The following is a 20232-nucleotide window of genomic DNA, read 5'->3' as shown; positions in this document are numbered from 1 at the left end:
GCCCACATCACTGTCTGACTGCCAGCTACTTACTTTTTTAAAAACCTCCCATCCAGAAAGCAATTTTTAAAGCCATAGTAAAAAAAAGACACTATATATTTATGCCACTGTAAAAATACATATAATTGAATAAAAACATTTCAAGCATAAATGACCACTGTAAAACTTTTTCCACCATAAAATATGCATTGTGTGTAAGAAAATTACATACATTTGAAAACATAGTTCCAAAAACTAACAACAGATACTAACACTCGTACAGCACAGTTGCGCCAAAAAACAGCTGGTCAATTTACAAAGAAATGAATTATTTCAAATGTTCATACGAATGGCTACCTTAATATGTAACAATAAATGTTTTAAAGAATAAAAAACCAAATAAGCATATTCTAAATATCAATTACAATGTTAAAAACTGTTTACCTGACCATATATCAGCATAATCAACACGTCCTAAGATCAATAAATTATAGCTGCTTGAATAAATTTGCAAGATGTTACATGCATACTCATTATAGCATGATTGAAATACACATAAATGTAAGTTTTTACAATTGAAAAGGTTAGGAAACTTAAGCCCAACCATAATTAAAATAATGCCAGCATTTCTTGCCATCAACATACAAAATTTCTTATAGCATCCTTGACAGAAGTTGTAAGAGTACGAAGAACGATATCTGGGTCGTAGGATTCCAGCTCACACCATGTTTGCAAGACTTACTCAGCGAATGCGTGATACTGGTACATGTGCTGTCACAAGACCAAATGCTGGTGCTCCACGCAGGGTTCGTACTCCCATTTTTGAAGAAGATGTACTTCAGAGATTTGAGGAGAGTCCGGATACAAGCACAAGGGCAGAAGGTTCCGATATGGACTCTGACAAAATGGCTGTTTGGCGAGTTCTTCATGAGCAACTCTTGTACCCGTACCACCTTCAAAAAGTGCAAAACATGGGTCCGGCCATTTTTCGTTCGTACATTCGAAGAGTATTGAGGAACTCCGAGTTAGCTGTTTTATTCAGCGATGAAGCCAAGTTCACTCAAGACGCTATTCTCAATTCGCACAACAGTCATGTTTGGAATGATGTCAATCCGCATGCAACGTGTGTTACAGCTCGCCAGGAATGTTTTTCAGTTAATGTGTGGGCCGGTATTGTTGACGGCGTACTCATCGGGCCTTTTTTTCTTCCGCCACGACTTACCGGCGCCGGATACCTCCACTTCCTTCAGAACGAACTACCAGGTCTTCTTGAAGAGGTTCCATTGTATGTCCGACGTGTGATGTGGTACCAACATGACGGGGCACCACCTCATTTTTCCCTGCATGTGCGAGAGTATTTAAACCAAACATTTCCAAACCGATGGATTGGACGAGCGGGCCCTGTCGCATGGCCACCAAGGTCACCGGACCTAACCCCGTTAGATTTATTTCTGTGGGGTTACGTAAAAGGGCTTATCTACGCTACGCCAGTAGAAACGGTAGAAGAGCTTACACAGCGAATCATTGAAGCGTTCAAAATCATAAGGATGACTCCACACATGCTCCAGCGTATCCGTGAAAACATAATTCGCCGTTGCCACCTCTGTGTCGCTCAAGGTGGGCGTGTTTTTGAGCCGTTGCTTTAGGCTGTCAATTTGTTAAAACGTATGCAACAATTTCAATGTTGTGAAACAAAGCAGAAGCTGTGATTGATTTCAGAGTGAAATTAAAATCTGTGCCACGATTAAAAGGGTTATTTCTCTACTCGAACGCCCGCACATCCACAACATAAAACTCTAACGGGTTGCCTATGCTGACTCTTTCTGGGGCTACAGGGGCTTAACTACGCATTTCTGGCAACATGTTTATTGGCAAAAATGGTTGCAAATAATAAGAGCTTTCTACCCTCAAGCGTTGTAACATGAATTTTGATATCCTGTATAGTAGTGTGTATTTTCCTTCCAAAATAAAATCAATTTTTTTTTTTTACTTTAAAAAGATACAAAATACTTTCAGAATTAACTAGTGATAAAATTAAATTATTTTTCATAATCCAAAATCAAAACCAACTCATTGCAAAAATGTGTCCCAGTCATGCTGGTTGGAAATAAAAGCCATGAAAAGGAAAAACTAAAATACATGCAATCATTCATGAAAATGAATGTTTTACGGGCGGCTGTGCTCAGATGACCTTTCGTCTAAAGAACAAATATAGATTGGCCGTGGAAGCGCCAAGCAGAAAACAGTACTAAACACGTTACCCATAGGGGCACAGCGCACGCACAATAAAATTTATGATTAACCTCCTTAAAACTTGGGGAGGTTATGTGGATCGTGATCACAGGATAAGAAAATAATAATAAGATCTGGTTTGGTTTATATAGGCATTTACTAAATCTTACTTAATGATTTTGTTTGCTGTTGTTTTTGTCTTTACAAACGTTGTCCAACTGAAGATGACCCATGGCATTACAGCCGAAACAAAACACCAAGAAAATTGTTGACCTTATTTGTTATACTTAATACATTAAATCTTGTTAAACAAAAAAAAAAAAACAAATTGGGGAGGCCCCGGGGCGAGATATTAAACATAAGTAACAATTGTTATACTCAACTAAATCTTAGTCTTGGTCTCTTAACTTTACAGGCCATTGAATATTGAGCGCGCAGGGTCTTCATAAAAAAATTTATAAAACATCAAATTTACTCGTTAAATAAATAAAAAAGTGTCCTGAAACTGGTTGTTTAGAATTATAAATTATTTTGTGGTTTTTCCACTCAGGGGAAAAGAAGTTGAAAGCTGGAACTCTTGAGAAATTCTCAGATTGCAGGAGGCGATGAATTTCGGTGAACTAACTCATGAACTGCGCATTCGGGAGTTGAATTTGGAGCGGAATTTCTCGCCCTAATTTTTGAGCCCCGTCTGTAACCAGTATTGGTTAACAGGCGGCTGATGCTGGACAAAGTTAAGCCCAGGTGAAAAGCAAAAGGAAAAGTATGTGTGGGGCGATGAAATAACTTACCTAAGCTGCGGGGTGAAGTATATCAGGTCGGTCCCTGGAGATGGCCAGGTGACACGCGGCGCGGAAGTTTGCGGTAGCTATGAAGAATAATAAGTTAAGACAAAAAAACTATTTCACAAACTAAACTATTTCGGGCAGCTAAAAAAAATTTAAAATTCAGTACTAAGGAACATGGCCTTGTCGATACCCGACTACATGCTTTAGAGAAAGCCGTTCACGACTTTTCAGAGGAGCGTTGTCTCGGGCTGCGAAAAAAGATGCGCCCTTAAGGAGTGTTGCCTGCCGAATAGTCAAAAATGGCGCCGGCTCGCCTAATTAAAACTGGAAAACCCAAAGGGAACCCTAATGGTTCCGATTGGAGTAGCCGCACTCTAGCGCGCCCTGGCGAGTGCGCACAGAACTACAAGCCCTAAACAATCTCTCGACTTGGATGAAAGTTGATCCTTAAGGCCTGGCTTGAATAGGAGGGGACTATGGTGTCCTCTGGCGGAGAGGTGAGGGAGCATGCCCGGTAGTTGGCGAAACTCTCGCAAGACGTCGTGAGGATGCAGGACGGCGCCCATCTGGGGCGCGGCTGTGGGTTATGACCTCCGTGGACTAGAAGAAAAAAAAGGGGGGGGGGGGGGGGTACGACCGGTGACTGACCCGGCCTGGGAACAGGCTGGTCCGACGTGACGATACGTGTTGCTGGGCTGATGAACGAAACACCGTTTCGTGAAAGGGACAGCTAACTTCAGCACAGCTCCAAGAAGAGGAGTTAGCATATCTTTGGAAGCAGAGAACAGCTTATATAGTCACGCTACCATTTTGGGTGAACAGCTTGACGCGTGACGCCTAGCAGGGTCCAGACGAGACGATCGCTGGCCCAGCATGTCGCCAGCAAACCTCAGCCTTAATCGCTGGGAATGGCGTTGGGAGAATTAGACTACTAAACAAACTAACCTGTCGGTACACTCGACTGAACAAATCTCGATGAGGAATAGAGCAGTGGGACATCATATGGAAGATAAAATAAAAAAAAATTTAAAAATTTCGTAAAATTAAGTAAATCGTACATTTGTGTCTGAAAGTAGCACTTAAATGGCACAAATGTTACCTACAATATCTACACCAATATTATTAAAATAAACAAGTCTGTCAACATTCATAAAGAGCTTTGCTAGGCTTAAAGAAAAAAACCAAAGCAATTTTGTACCATAAAATTGTCTAGTAATTTTCTGAAGTTATAAATTTTTTTTATATATTATATTAAGACTGGTTTTCTACATTATAATCTGAAATTAACACAACTCTGATTGCCAGAGCACAGAGAACACACCTTCTTAACAACTGCATTTGTTGTATTGTTAATTATATCAAAAATGACATATAATATTGTTGGTTGACAGATGTGACCTTTATGCTTTCTCTGCTCACATAGTTGGAAGTTTGCTGTACATGCATTATTTTGTAAGTGCCAACATCTCTATGTGAAATTTTAAAACTTTCCCCCCCATTTAAGAACACCATTCATTCATTATTCTATATCATGGCATACAACCATAAAATACTTACAAAACCTGATTTTCCCTTTTCTTGTCGAGACATTGTGCTTCAGTGAAAGTCTTGAGTATCACAATTTCTGTACTGAATAGTCAGGCATAGCCCAAATTTTCACTGCTGTAAAAAAAAAAAAATTATTAGTAAAATGAGACAGAAAAGTATTTTGAAACCTAGTATAAATAACCAACCCTAACAAATGTTTTAAATAAAACAAAACTCAAAAATTAGTACTAAACTTGCCAACATTTAAAGTCAAATTAAAATAAATGATGAAAATGAAAACTTTGGAAATGGTAAATTATAAATATATTAGACTATAAGATAAAAGTCAATACTACTAGACAAGTACACTTTTATAAAGCTGATAGTAGGTACAAAATATATTTCAATTAATAAAACTGGTTGTCACAAGCACATTATTCTTTTGAGAATTACACGTTAAAATTTTTTTTTTGCATAAAAGCAGACTTTAAAAAAAATCTAAATAAAGTTATTCTTAAAGATAAAATTCTTCAAATTAATCACTTAAATTTGATTTCTTCAGCATTATGAAAAAAAAAATTGAGGGCTAAAACTCCCAAAATTATCTCTATTTAAACAAGAGTTACAGAAACACCTTAGACCATACACAACCAAAATATGTTCCATCTTGTTACACTAATTACATCTGTTCTTGAAGTAGAGCTGAAGTTAAACCTAGGTACCAGAGCAAGGATGAGCAAATACTGGAGTGATGCAGGTTTAGTAGATAATGGGTAAGTTATCTTATTTATGCTAAGGAAAAATACTTAAAAATGGGGTTTCCGAAGTTCTAAGTAACTGTGTACTGAACTTTCTTATGATTACCAAAATAATAAAATCTCTATTTATATCAAAAAACTATTAGGTATTATAAATAGACCTAAAAAAGACTGGAAATTGTTTACAATCAACTCAAATTACATACTTCAATATTAACTATGTAGTATAAAAAAAATGGTAGTTGTACTAAAACATTCTAAAAAAAACTTATGTGTTGATAGTAGGAATGTTCGTGAAAAGCTATATAAAATGGTATTTTTTAGAGTATTGCAATGATTTGATGTATGAGGTTGGAAGTAATGAAGTGTTAATTTTCTTTGATTGTAGGGTGTTGTGGCTAGATAGTAAAGATGGCTTTACAACAGGACATGGTGCAGTTGGTATGTGACTTTCCAGTTGTGACCACAAGTAAACAAACTACAAACTTAATAAATATTTTCTATTAATTTTTTATGAAGGCATTTAAGCCATAATATATAGGACACTAAATGCGTATGAGGTTACCAATGGTAGTCAGCATCATTTTTGTGTGGAAAATATGAAGGGTATGATAGCTATTGAATTGTTTGTATTTCGTTGAGAGTGTTAATGTGATTTGTATGTTTTTGTTGAAAAAGGTTAGCCGAGACAGATTAGCTGTCCAAAGAGAACTTTAGTCTAGCGTCCCTACCTTCGGCAGCTCAAGAGCTCGGCAAGTAAGTCAAAATTTGAATGAGTAATGTAATTTTTTTTTCTAGAGTCAGCATGAATAATTTTTCAATATGGTCTTTAAATTCAAACAGTTGTTTTTGAAGTATAAATATCTTAACTCTTGGTATCCGGCATTTGGTAGGAGTAATTTCATAGACAGAATGGAAGTTGATTGGAACGGAAATATGTAAAACATGGTACTGCCATCTGTAGAAGTCTCAGAAATCTCAAAAAGATGGTGGACCAGCAAAATTCATCTATATAAATTGCTTTCGTTAACATGGCAGAATTTACACTGCACATAGGCATTAAAAATATATATATAATCGTACCATTATACTTTAATACTTTATTATTTATAGTCATAAAAAGAAATGACAACTTAAATTTATAGGTTACAATTTTGACAATCCTTAGTTAACAATGAAATGTAGAGATAGCGCTGCGTACATTATACTGTAGAGCAACGGTCAGCAACAGGCGGACCGCGAAAGGGCGAACCTCGGACCGCCAAATATTGTAATGTATTGTACACCAAGTATAAATTAATACATACATAAGGTATACTATAACTTTATTAATTGAAATATTTTTAAGCCACATAGAATCCAACTTAGTACTTATTCTATTTTAAGTTGCCTAGTTAACCTGTTTTACAAGTACCTACAATTGATATGGTTTGATTAGTTTCCTATCTAGCCTGTGTGTGTGTGTGTGTGTGTTTGTGCGAATTAGTTATAACTGATGTGATTTAAATATTTTAAAATCTTTGTTATGCACACGAAACATCCATAGATTGAACTAAGTACCATTTTTATGGATATATGTGCGGAAGTATTTCACAGCGCCCCGCGTACTTACCTTACTGCGGCGTACTTGCGACTGTTTTGTTTTGTTGAAACAAGCGCGAGCTAGTATCGAAATCGGAGGTGCGAGCGTGTGGGCGGGGGAAAGCAGACTGCCAGTCGGTCAGTCGCAGCACAAACCGCGGAGCAACTGTTCATTTGTATGATTTGTCGCGTTTTCGTTCGTTTAATAAAAAATCTTTTTGTACTTACGTTAATATGGATTCTAAAAAGCGAAAAGTGGACAATGAAAATAGGAGGTTTCTGGCAGAATGGAATGAACAATATTGTTTTACGCTGCCTGATAGGCCTCAAGCGGTTCCATTGTGCCTTATATGCAATAAAACTGTCGCTATTGTTAAAAGTGGAAATTTGAAAAGACACTATGAAACAACTCATCAGCAATTCCACAAAAACTTTCCTCTTGGCAGTGAGGATCGTAAAGAAAAACTTCAGACATATCTTAGTTCTTACAATAAAAGCACAAAATTACTAGTTCGTTGCATGAGCAAGCAAGAAAAATCCATAGAAGCAGCGTTACGTGTGTGTTGGACGCTTAATAAACACCGGAAACCATTTTCAGAATCTGAGATAGTGAAGGAATGTATGTTGGCAGTAGTCACGGCACTTTTTGAAGAAAAAAAAGATGTTGTCGCTGCAATTCAAAGTATTCCATTGTCAGCGAGAAGTAATACATGAAGAACTGAAATTTTAGCTGCTGATATTAAAAACACTCTTCTCAAACTTCTGCAAAAGGCACCTTGCTAAGCCATAGCACTTGATGAATCATGTGACATTGTTGATGATGAACAAATGTCTATTTTCGTAAGATTTCTTGACATTGAGTGTCAAATTTTTAGGGAAGAGTTGCTGGCAATATTGCCGTTGAAAGGTAACACTCAAAGAGAAGATTTATTCAAGGTCATTGATGAATTTATTACTAAATCTAACATCAGTTACGATAAAATGGTGTCACTTTCAACTAACGGGGCCCCAGCAATGATTGGCAAAGAAAAAGGTGTAGTAAAGAGAATCAGGGATAAAAATTCAAGTCTAATATCATATCAGTGCATAATTCACCAGGCAGCCCTTTGTGGAAAACTTAGTGCTTCACTGAAAGAAGTGATGGACAGCTTGGTCAAGTTAATTAATTTTATGAGATCTCATTCTGCTCTTCAGCACCGACATTTCAAGGAGTTTCTTTCTTAATGTGATTCAGCATATTCTGACTTACTGCAACACAACAATGTTCGTTGGCTATGTAGAGGTCAAGTTATTTAACGTTTCTGGCTAATAAAAGAACAAGTAACCTCCTTCTTGTAAAACTTAGATACGCAGGGAGCCAGGAAGCACTTTGAGTTTGTAACAAATAAGTGCAATATGCTGGTTGTGGCTTTTCTAAAAGATATTTTTAAATATTTAAATGAGCTCAACATAGAGTTACAAGGAAATGGAAAATTAATATGCGATTTGATACAAAGTGTGTCTGTTTTTCGTCGTAAGCTGGATATCTTTGAAAAAGATATTGCAAGACAAGAATATATTCATTTTCTGACAATTCTTGAATATAAAAAGGAAAACTCTGAAGATATTCCAGTGTTTGTAAAATTTTTGGCCAATATTAGGAACGAATTTGCTACAAGATTCCAAGACTTTGCAGAGATGGGTAAGCTATCTCTATTTCTTAATTCGCCATTTGAAATTGATGTAGCGGCAGAATGGACAGATGTGGCTGCCAAGTTGTTTAATCTGTCAAAGCCATCACTTCAAATGGAAATAATTGATATGCAAGAAGATGTGTCTTTGGAAATATATAAAACTGTATCCACTAAAGAATTTTGGGCCAAACATGTCTCAGAAAAATATGAAAATTGCAAAAAAAACTAGCTATCAATTTGGCCACTCTGTTTGGCTCGACATACGTATGTGAATCATTTTTCTCAAAGATGAATTTTTTGAAAAACAAATATCATTGGAGGTTAACGGACGCCCACCTAGAAGACACACTTCGAATTTGCTGTTCTTTTCGAGAACCAAACTATAAAAAACTGGCTCAAGACCGTCGGTGCAGTTTCTCACATTAATTTTAGGTCTTGTATTTTATAATTCAGAATTTTATTTGAAGCCATACAATAAATAGGTAGCACTTAATTATCAGTTGTTTTTTTCTGGACCTCGTTAAAAATTTTTCCACAGTATTCGGACCCCACCTAAAACTAGGCCTACTTGCCGACCCCTGCTGCAGATACACAAGAAATTGTTAGCCTACTTATATTCGACATAATGTTGAAGAAAATAATTTTGTGATTAAACTTTTACAGTTAGATTTTAAATGTTGAATCAGCTCAATAAGGTTTAGGCTTTTTGTAGGAAGTATTTACAGACTGATTTCTGTCATTTCAGTAAAAACAAATATACATGTACCTATATATTTATGTGTTTATGTGTTTAAAAATGTTTCAGGTAAATTTTGTTTTCATGTATCTATTGGACTGCAACTTTTAGTCTGAAAAATACTTAAAAGATAGCACTGGGTTCGTAATACTTTAGAGAATCAACAAAACGGTTAAATGTCTTTGACGCCATGTTCGTTCCAACACAATTTTCCTGGCTAATAAATTATAGGTAATTTTAAGTTGCAATTATATCTTGTTATGATTATTCAAGTTTACAAAAAATATTCCAGGAGAGTTTCACTATCATAAAATTTTCTTTGGCACACTAATGAAGCTTAGTACATCCCCGGATGTTCACAAAAATTAATATATACAGATGCATGTTGCCACATGTGGGTCCACCATCTTGACTTCAGCTCATGACTATAGCAGTTTCTGCATGCATGCACATTGGACTTTCAACCTCTTAAATTTTCATTGTGTAATGTATGCTTATTTCATTGCATTTCTGGTGCATACAAAATTTGTGCCTAAAGAAGTATGACCTCAAAAACACATGGAATAATAATTCCAGTGTAGGGGGAAATGTCATATGTTCAGCATTGAGGCATTTACATGCGACACGTTCAGTCTCCTGTTGTTCAGCTAGTTCTGAGAAATCAATAGTACCATCTTGTTAAACAGAATTATACTTTTATTTTAAAAAAAGTAAAACATTTTACTGTTTTTCTTTAAAATAAATACTTTTCGTATGTTTTTTTTCACCCAAAATTATTTTTAAGTATTCTTCATTAAATTTTGTGTCTGAGTTTCATATTAATAGTTTATTTGCAACATGAGAACACATGAATTTGCTTTTTACTGATGTTAGATGTTTACGCATCACTGGCGAGTACTGAAAGACTTACTCCCATTTTTTTCAAGGTTGGCGCAGTTAAGCAACCCAGAATAGTAACAAGACACTTTAATCACCGGAAAAGTTTATGTTTATAAACAATGATTTTGAAGTTTTGTTTTAAGGTTTGATTGGTTGCCAACATTGAACATGAAAAATTCCCTTACAATGAAAGTTTGTATTTAAAATAAAAGAGTTTTTTAAGGCAGTCTTGTTTTATTCTATTTCTTAAAAAAAAAATGCACATCACAACTTACATATCCAAATGATTTTCCACATGTTTACTGAAGGCTTAGCTGGTCGTTTGATTACAAAAAAAATTAAAGTCCCTTTGTTATGTGGAACAAAGGTACAATATCACGCGGATATGTCATGGGAGGGTGACGAAGGTCACCGTGGGCCAATGCTGATGTCTGGAATCCAATTTAAAGTTAAAAGTCCAAAACTAATACAGAAAAAAGGTTAAGATTTGGCCTGGCCTCGACTAACAAGCGTGAAATTAGCTATTCGAAAAAATCTCACTCAGTTTTTGTGAGCTGCTGACAACGCAACCACACACTGCGACAATCGAGCCACAACTAGTTGAACAACGAAGTTGTCTTCCCTTACAAAGGTGAAAACAAAGGGGAGGCAACCCCGTGTTAACTGAGCAATCACGAAGCAGAACCAATTACATGATCATATAAGGAACAGTACTGGCAAAACATTTTTCTCTGAAATTCTGGAAAGACACATCACCCCACCTCAAGGTGTGTTCTGATTGGATGACGATGTAGCGCCCAGCGAAAGTTCTAGTCCATTGCTGCGCAGTCATGCGCCTAAGTACTGGGTTTTCCCACTACTTTGAGGTGTGAAAAATAAACTTGTGACAAAGTGTCACACCCGTCTTCTTTTCTTTTTAAACCTTCTAGAATGTTACAGTTTTACTGCCCAGAGCAGGGGCGCAACAACAAGGGGGGGGGGGGGGGCAAGGGTATTTTGCCCCCCCCCCCCCCCCCCTCTGAAACCTTGAAGTGGGGGCAAACGAGGGCAAAGAAAGTGCTGTACAATCAATTTTTAGATAATAAAACTGCTTAAATAGCACCATTTTCCACCTTCAAATACAAATTTTCCCGGGGGAGGACCCCCGGACCCCCCGCTTCAATACAGGGGATCGATGATTCTTTATAAAATGGTATATTGCCCCCCCCCCCCCCCTTGGAAATTTAGTTGTTGCGCCTCTGGCCCAGAGGATGCGTTAAAATTGCAAAAATGTTAATAGACATATTAATCTTAACTGACCAAATAAACTGGAGTGAAAAAATAATAATAAAACACAATACATTCAGCTATATGTAAAACCTAACCTAAATTAATAATAAATAATATTTAAGCACAAACAAAAATACATTAAATGCCTATGCAAAATATAAGAAACATGTATATGAATTAATTATAAAAAATTAAGACAACATCAGCAACATAAAATATTCTTATTTAAATTGTTATTAGTAGCAGGATGCAGGAATTATGCTATATTACAAGTTGTCGCTTTAAATGCTTTTCAGCCCAAAAGGCAATTGATGGATTTTTAAAAATTTTGTTTTCCTGATGATGACTTGTTTAAATTTTTTTCACATGTAATTAATTCATGTAAAGGTTGTTTGGGTTAGGGTGTATAGGGGCAAGGGGGTAAGTGAAATGTGTTGATGGGAGTGCACATACCAATACCACATCTGCAACCCAACTAACTATAGCAAGGAAATATTTAACAGTCGCCGCCATGTGTTCAGTTGCCGCCCTGTGTTCAAAGCGGACGGACATGTACGAACACACTCCATGTTTTTCAATGTTTACTTGGTGATATTTTATGTTAATTCAGTGAACATTTGAATATTAATACTTAATTCTTAAATCAATCTGTCTTTTCGGGGTTTCCTTCAACCCTAAGGGATGATTCTATATCTAAAAGAGTCATAACTCATCATATCATGTTTAGGTCTCGGACAAAAAAAAAAATCCCTCTAAACCAATGGGATAATATGATCAACTTACATGTTGAGTGTTGAACCGGCAAACTTGGATCCTGTAAGAACGGATGAGTTAGTTAAGCTCGTGAAATCTCTAACCGTAAAGGTAGACGAACTGAAATCTGAGAACCTTGTGCTAAAAAAAATTACTCATAGATTCTAGATGAAACTGCTAGTATCAAGCAAGAATTAACTCAAATCAAGGAACAGTTATATTCAAGCAAAGATCATGAAACAACCTATAGCCAAGTGTTAAAAAAATTAAACTACAAGGCAGCAGACCGTCTGGTCTCACCAAGCGACACAGGTAACCACCACCAGCCGTGTGACCTACTTACAAGTAAGCCGGAATCCCGCAGCATCATGAACCCAGAGGACAAACACCGAGGTGTTGACAGTGAAGCTTTTACTTTGGTGGAACACAGGTGCAAGTCCAAACCAAGAGAAACCAGTGAAACCAAACATAAAAACGATAAGAAGAAAACCCCTATGAAAGTAAGAATACGTACCATTACCACACTCCAAATGTTACCCAAACCTACACCTACAAGAACAAAAGCTCTCTTTGTGACAAGATTTTACCCAACTGTCCAAGAGCAAGAAATAATTATATTTCAAGTGAACTAAACTCTGAACAAATCAAAGTACATAAATTGAAAACAAAATATAATTCACATGCTTCATTCCATGTGCAGGTTTTAGAAGAAGACTTCAGTGGTATTAATAACTTTCTATTCTGGCCAAGCGGCTGTCTGATAAGCCATAATAATACATCTATGGCAACTGCTAATTCCAAGCCTACTTCTGCTTCTCTCTCTTCCTTGGAGCCTGGAGGAGCTTCTCATTAATTCTCTAAGCAGCTTATCAACAAAGAGTTTGTTCTTTACTATCAGAACATAGGAGGTATAAGAACCAAAGATATTGAATTTTTTGATAACCTTTCTTGAAGTGATAATGATTTGATATGTCTTACGGAAACGTGGTTCACAAATAATAATACATATCAACTCACATTATTTTAATGATAATTAGGTACCTCGTATACAGAAATAATAGAGACCCTGTTCAAACTTCGATGGAAAGAGGTGGTGGCGTTCTGACAGCAGTAAAAAAGCATAAATTAAAAAATGTAACAATTACACATGAATATGACCACTTCGGAATTGAAACGGTCTGGATAAAATTAAAAATCCAAAATAAATTCTTAATCATGGGAATATTTATATTTTCCCCAAAACATCTCCTATAACGTATAATACATATTTTAAAGTCCTTGAAGACAAGTTTGTTAATTCATAAGATATTATATTAATAATTGGTGATTTCAATGATCTAGGCATTGACTATACTCAATTGAATACTCCTAGATATACTGCATTCACGTATTAAGTTGAAAGCCTGTGCATTAATCAACTTTACATCAGTAAGAGGTTTAAACCAGCTTAATTATATTCAACCTTCTCACCAACGTTTGGACCTATGTTTTACTAACATTGACTTATTATGTTCGGTTAATAAAACTCTGAAGCTACTAGTTAAAGAAGATAACAATCAAACTGCATTAGAAATCAGTTTTCAATTTGTAGTAGTGGCAAATAACAATAATTCATCATCCTCATTTTTAAACTATAAGAATGTGATTATCTCGGACTGTTCAATGCTCTTAGAAACTAGGACTGGTTGGTTATTTATAAATAAAGAAACATTAATACTATGGTAGATTATTTAACAATTTCAATGATTCTACTACGAAAAAACTACTAAATATCCACTTTGGTATTCTTTAAAGATGAAATTTCAATATCACAAACTATACAAACATAATTTGAATCCACACTAGCCTACCGTCAGTTGGGGTGAAGTTGACCAGTGGGGTGAAGTTGACCATTTTTATGACATTTGTTTTGTTGGCCTGACACAATCCAGGCAATGAAGATAAAAAATTATGTGGTTATGTTTTAAAATCTAGGAGAGTTTCTCTTAAAATAAGTGATTTTGGGACTGAAATTACAATTTTAGACAGAAATTTAGAAACAAATAAAAACCAATAACTATTTGTTATGATTAATAATGTTACGAATACTTTATTACTGCCGGGTATAATAAAAAATTAATTGCAAATAAAATTGCTATTTTTGCTGATTTGAGAGGATAGAAGAGTAAGTAAATAATAAAAATGGCCAAATAAATAAAAATTTCCAAGTTAAACTAATTTTATTGAAACTGTGCAGTTTCTGTACCATTTTGGGGTGAAGATGACCACATAGTCATGTTCACCCCAATGTCAAGTAATTTATGTTGAGAAGTGCTAATTCAGAAAACAGTTCTGCCTCCTTATAAACTAAACAAACGAGGCCATTATGTGTTCCAAGAAAAAGTGATAGCAGAATGAACTAGAATTGAAATGCAGTTCAATGTTTACTAACATATAGTTTCAATTGTTATTTCCAGTAGCTTACCTGTGGTTGTTTGGGTAAATATGTAGTTGGGCGGTATTTGCGAAAAAAAATTTTTAAAAATCCGAAAATACCTTTATTTTATGCTCTTCAATGTGTTCTTTTCATTAAAAGTGGCGGAGGTAAGAAATTACAAATACTTTAGGAGATATCGAATTTTTAAATTTCATCATATGTAGTTGAGCGGTATTTGCGAAAAAAAATGTTAAAAATCCAAAAATACCTTTATTATATGCTCTTCAACTTCCTCTTTTCATTAAAAGCGGCGGAGATAAGAAATTCCAAATACTTTGGGAGATATCGAATTTTTAAATTTCATCACAATACCAGTGCCGTGATGTGGCGGTTAACATTGTTTCTTGTTTACGAACGAGGTACGAGTATCTACTTTTTTTATTGGATAATGATGTCGCGTGATTGTTCGTGATAGGCCAGAATTCAAACGAACCAATACGTGATTATTTAGTTCATTTATTGTTTAAAACGGTGTTTAATTACCGCCTCCAATTTAGGTGAGTTTTTAACGTTTCTAATTTTAAAGTCTTATTTGTGTTTTTGATATTGTTGCGCAAGTAATAAGTAACAAAAAAAAAATTTACGTGAGTTGTTACTGTGCATCCTTTGTTACGGGTTTGTTAGGTAAGGTCAGTTACATTATAAATAATTTAAAACTAAAGAATAATTAAAATTAATTCACATTATTTTTAATGTCGGCTTAGTTTGAAAGTATTAATAATGTAACTGACCTGACCTAATCAACCATTTTATTAATTACGCATTGACGATTCACGTATTCACGAACACACGGCAAAATAACAAAAATGGCGTCGCTCGAATGGTTCCACAGGTCTTGTATTGCAAAATTAAAAAATTCGATATCTCCTAAAGTATTTGGAATTTCTTATCTCAGCCGCTTTTAATGAAAAGAGAAAGTTGAAGAGCATATAATAAAGGTATTTTCGGATTTTTAACATTTTTTTCCGCAAATACCGCTCAACTACATATTTACCGTTGTTTGGTCTATTTTTTTATATTATTGTAAGGTTTACTTCACATATCAGTTAAATGTTTTATTATAGGTACTAATAAATATATATTTTTTGGTTATTGGCTGTTTTCATAACTTGTAGGTTCCTCTATTTTAGGAAATAACCATCAGTCATATTCTGGAATAGCCTAAATGATAATGTTTGTAAAATACCAATTTAATTATTTTCCAGTTTTGTACACAAGTAGTTTAAGTTTAAGTGAAGTCAACTTAACTATTGATAGGTAGGTAAATAAATCTGTTCACTTGAGTTTTCATTATTGGCATTCTAAATAAATAACACTTTATTTTGTTCTAAATTGTTTATATATTTTTTATTACAGAGTAAAAATTCAAAATAAGATTTTTTTTCTCAAAATAATTTTTTTGGTGTTTCTCTTACATATAATGTAGTCAACTTAACCCTAACACTAGCAAGGTGAATATTACAATGAAAATAAACTTAATGGTCACATTCACCCCACTGGGAGTGAACATGACCAATTACATAAAAAAATTTAAAATATAATTAAAATATTAGTAATTTTTTCTTTCAATGACAGCATTTCAGAAAACAAGTATAGATCTATACATGTAGGTCTACATAGTTAGATAAACATATTAAAATTTGTTAGCAAAAATTCATTATGAAGATGAAATCTGGTCACCTTCACCCCAACTGACGGTACTGTTCTTTTCATTTTCGGAATATCGTAAAGAATATAGGCCCCCTAAATCACTCTTATGTGGCAATAAAAACTATTGGCTTTCTAATATCAACAGTTTAAAGCTTGAGTTCTGAGGAAGATGTATTGCGGACTGTATTTATTTTGGGTAAATATGTATTGTACGGATTAGCGCCAAAAAAAATCTTACAAATATGAAATAACTTTCATTATATGCTATCTTACGTCCTCTTTTCAGAACCGCCTGCGGAGATAAAAAATTCCAAATACTTTTGGAGATATGGCCGTTCTTATTTTGCTATACCAGACGTGTGTAATAATTTGACCGTCGCCATTTTATATTTTGCCGTGTGCGCGTGAATGTCTAAATAACATAAATTTTCCATTAGGTAAGGTTAGTTACATTATAAATACTTCAAAATAAACCGAAATTAAAAATAATATCAATTTATTTTACATGTTGTATAGTTTTAAGTATTTATAATGTAACTGACCTGACCTAACAAAATGGGACAAAGGTAGATTAGGTCAGGTCAGCTACATTATAAATACTTTGAAACTGAACAGACATTAAAAATAATAAAATTAATTTTATTGGTTGTTTAGTTTTAAAGTATTTATAATGTAGCTGACCTGACCTAACAAACCGGGAAAAAGGATGAACAGAATAAACTCACGTAAGTTTCTTTTTACATGATGTATTCGTTTACGTGAGAGTCCTTAAGATCCACATAAAGTTCTGCCATTCCCGATTACACCCGAATATTCACCTTCGGCCAACCTCGGGATTTATTTATTTTTGCGCAGGAAAAATGAATTGAAATATTAAAAGTGGTCGGATAGGTTAGCTACATTAAAACACTTTAAAACCATTTGGATGGTTAGTTAGGTTAGTATAGCTACATTAAAATAAACAGAGAAATATTAATAAATAAACCCGAGGTTGGCCGAAGGTGAATTGTTCGGGTGTAATCGGGAATGGCAGAACTCTATGTGCATCTTAGGTTTCTCCGTTCGGGAACATCGCAAAAAAAAAAATGATACTTGTCAACAAGCAACCATTATCGCCGCACGAGTGCACAGGATGAAAATTAAAAAATTCGATATCTCCAAAAGTATTTGGAATTTCTTATCTCAGCCGGGTTTAATGAAAAGAGGAAGTTTAAGAGCACAGAATAAAGGTATTTTCGGATTTTTAAATTTTTTTAAAAAAAAAATCGCCAAAAAATGAAGATTAAAAAATTCGATATCTCCTAAAGTAATTGGAATTTTTTATCTCCGCAGGCGGTTCTGAAGAGAGTACGTAAGATAGCATATAATGAAAGTTATTTCATATTTGTACGATTTTTTTTGGCGCTAATCCGTTTAATACATATTTACCTTATTTTGGTATCCACGATATTATATATATTTATATATTATTTTCCTTGTAAGCATTTCTCTATCTTTTTATATATTTTAAAAGATATTATTTATCCAGCACTCGTATATTTACGTATGAGTTGGCGGAATATTCGGTATTTTCGGGCAAGCTGCTCATGCTCCAGTAACATCAGGAGGTGATGCTAGCACTGGAGAGAGAGTGTGCGGTGACACAAAGGAACTGGGGACACACGAATGTGGAGCGCGACAAGGTAGTAGCATGCACTGAGGTGTGTAGCAACTGGAGTTCAGCCGACAGCAGTAAAGGGTTACTGTTGTGGACAATGGCCAGCACATGTCCAGCATGGAAGATGTGAGAACATGCTCTAGTACACTGACAAGCAGCGATTTATTGAAAATGAGCAGTTTTGCCACTCGTGAAACGACTGCAATTTCTACAAGTAGGCCACATAGCATCAAAAGGAGTGGAGTCGTGGGCAGATGGTGTCCATGGCAGGCCTTAGCGACTTTTCAGTTAGGTCAACTGCAACAGGTAGTTCGTAAGATAGCGCTATAGCTCAAGTAAGTGCAACAATCATGTACCATGCTTCAGACTTGTATCGCTATCCCCAAAGGCTGAATGAATGTCTGTGTAGTTGCGAGTGACAAGGGAATTGATGGTTTGTGTTTATTGATACGGAATGACTTTAATGGTGAAGTAGCTAATTTTATACAAACAAGAGCATGAGCGTAGATCTCGGGGGTGCTAGGGAGATCATGGAGGGGAGGGGGGGGGGCTCCACCACGAAAACAAAAAGTCGTTTGCACTTGCAAAATCATAACTGTGAAAAGGGAATGATAAATGTTATCCTGTGACCCTCCCCCTCCTTCTTCCCAGGATATCAGACAGATATTTGCCCATGTACAAGACTTATATTGACAGTAAATAATTGCCAGACTGCCAGGAAAGGTAAATAAATTTAATTTAATGAATATTAAATGTTTTAGTGGATTTTGTTTGTTGTGTTAGATGACACGTGTGTTGTTTCTTTTGCAATTTCAGTGAAGAATTTGTTTTCCTTTATTAGGCGAATAATAAAATGTAAAAACATTTTGTTTTCCTAGGTTAGGTTACGTTTTTGTGCTTGCTAAAGAAATAGCAACAAAGTGAAAGGTTTGGTGAGATTAGTTCAGCTAAATTAAAAATTTTTTATAAGTTTGCATCACAATATTATTGATAAAGTTATTGATAAAGTTGTCAACAAGGCGGTGCTGAAGTAATTACGATCTGTACGTTCTTATGGTAAATGCGTGGAAATAGGGTGTTTGTTTTGTGCAATATTTGATTAGTTAGGAAATTACATCATGATACGCAAAATAATATGGCTTCGGTATCATTTTCTATACTAGAAGTGGTAGGGCTGTAATATACTTTTCAATACCTGGGGCATTTAAATCATAGTTGAATATTAATAAACAAATTATATAAAAGTGATGTAGCAAAATATGCTAAACCAAATGGAATTGTGGTATAGAATACAGTACCATCTATAATGGACATTCAGTATTGTGTAGGTAGGTGCTTTAGTACATAATACAATATGCAAAAGTCAGTTTCAATAAGAAACGTATTTTGTGCAAAACAAGTATGTTAATGTCCTCTGCCCAAAAACCTCATATTCCCGCGTTTGTTCCGTAAAAATGGTAATTTCGTTCAGCAAAGCCATGCTGGTGACGTCATAAATATTTTGGTATCGAGAGCTAAACTCACGTTAACATATATATGTATATAAATAAATGATAACACTATTACAGTTAACTAACGATAGAAGACTTCATTTCTTTTCTATGATTTCGAAACCCCCAATCTGATTTAAGAACTGCCAACGCCTATTTACTTCTGACAAAACGTTCCAAGGGCACTTGATAGTAAATTATATCAGAGCCTAATAATCAGTTTCAGGTAGGCTACATAAAGATCTGGGCGGACTATTACATGATAATGCGATTAGTAATCAATTAAAATGTTACCCACCTTCCAGCAGCACCTTATATCAAAATGCATTTTTATTCACCGGCTTTTTAAAATTACAACGCTAAAAAAAAATAACTACCGACGTTATTATGTTCCATATTTGGTAGATGTGTTAACATAGTATAACAATTTAAATTATATTTATGAACACGTTATTATATTTTACCACTATTTCGTTTTTAATTTCAACGCATCAAACGTCAACAATAAACTACAGATGTACAGATAATACTATACGCGTTAGATTCGAAAACATGACGTAACTGTTCTCCTCTACTATGTTCGGTGCACTGAAAGTGTATATGTAAGTTCATTCAATTTTATGATGTTACCATGGTCTCAATATATTATAGTACTAGTTAAAATGATTCACAACATTCACTAAGCGTATGCAGTAGCGTAGCCAGGATTTGTGAACAGAAGGGGGGGGGGGATAAGAAGCATGGGCCCCCCCTATTACGACGGGGGGTCCGGGGGTCCTCACCC

At 35.1% G+C, this 20232-nt stretch overlaps 1 protein-coding gene across 1 annotated transcript in view; it reads right to left on the bottom strand.

The window, feature by feature from the left end:
- The window catches only part of LOC134529588 (protein diaphanous-like), a 107394-nt gene extending 87394 nt beyond the window's left edge, over nt 1-20000 (bottom strand). Inside the window, exons 1-2 of the mRNA XM_063363839.1 lie at nt 19747-20000; nt 4557-4661 (exon numbers count right to left, since the gene is read on the bottom strand). Of these exons, the coding sequence (XP_063219909.1) occupies nt 4557-4589 (33 nt within the window). The 5' untranslated portion in view covers nt 4590-4661; nt 19747-20000. The remainder of the gene's footprint in view (nt 1-4556; nt 4662-19746) is intronic.
- Nucleotides 20001-20232: the final 232 nt, after the last annotated feature.

This window comes from Bacillus rossius, chromosome 2 (assembly GCF_032445375.1).
Source record: "Bacillus rossius redtenbacheri isolate Brsri chromosome 2, Brsri_v3, whole genome shotgun sequence".
NCBI lineage: Eukaryota > Metazoa > Arthropoda > Insecta > Phasmatodea > Bacillidae > Bacillus > Bacillus rossius.
Note: the sequence above shows the minus strand (reverse complement) of the source record. Positions and strands in the feature narration are given on the sequence as shown.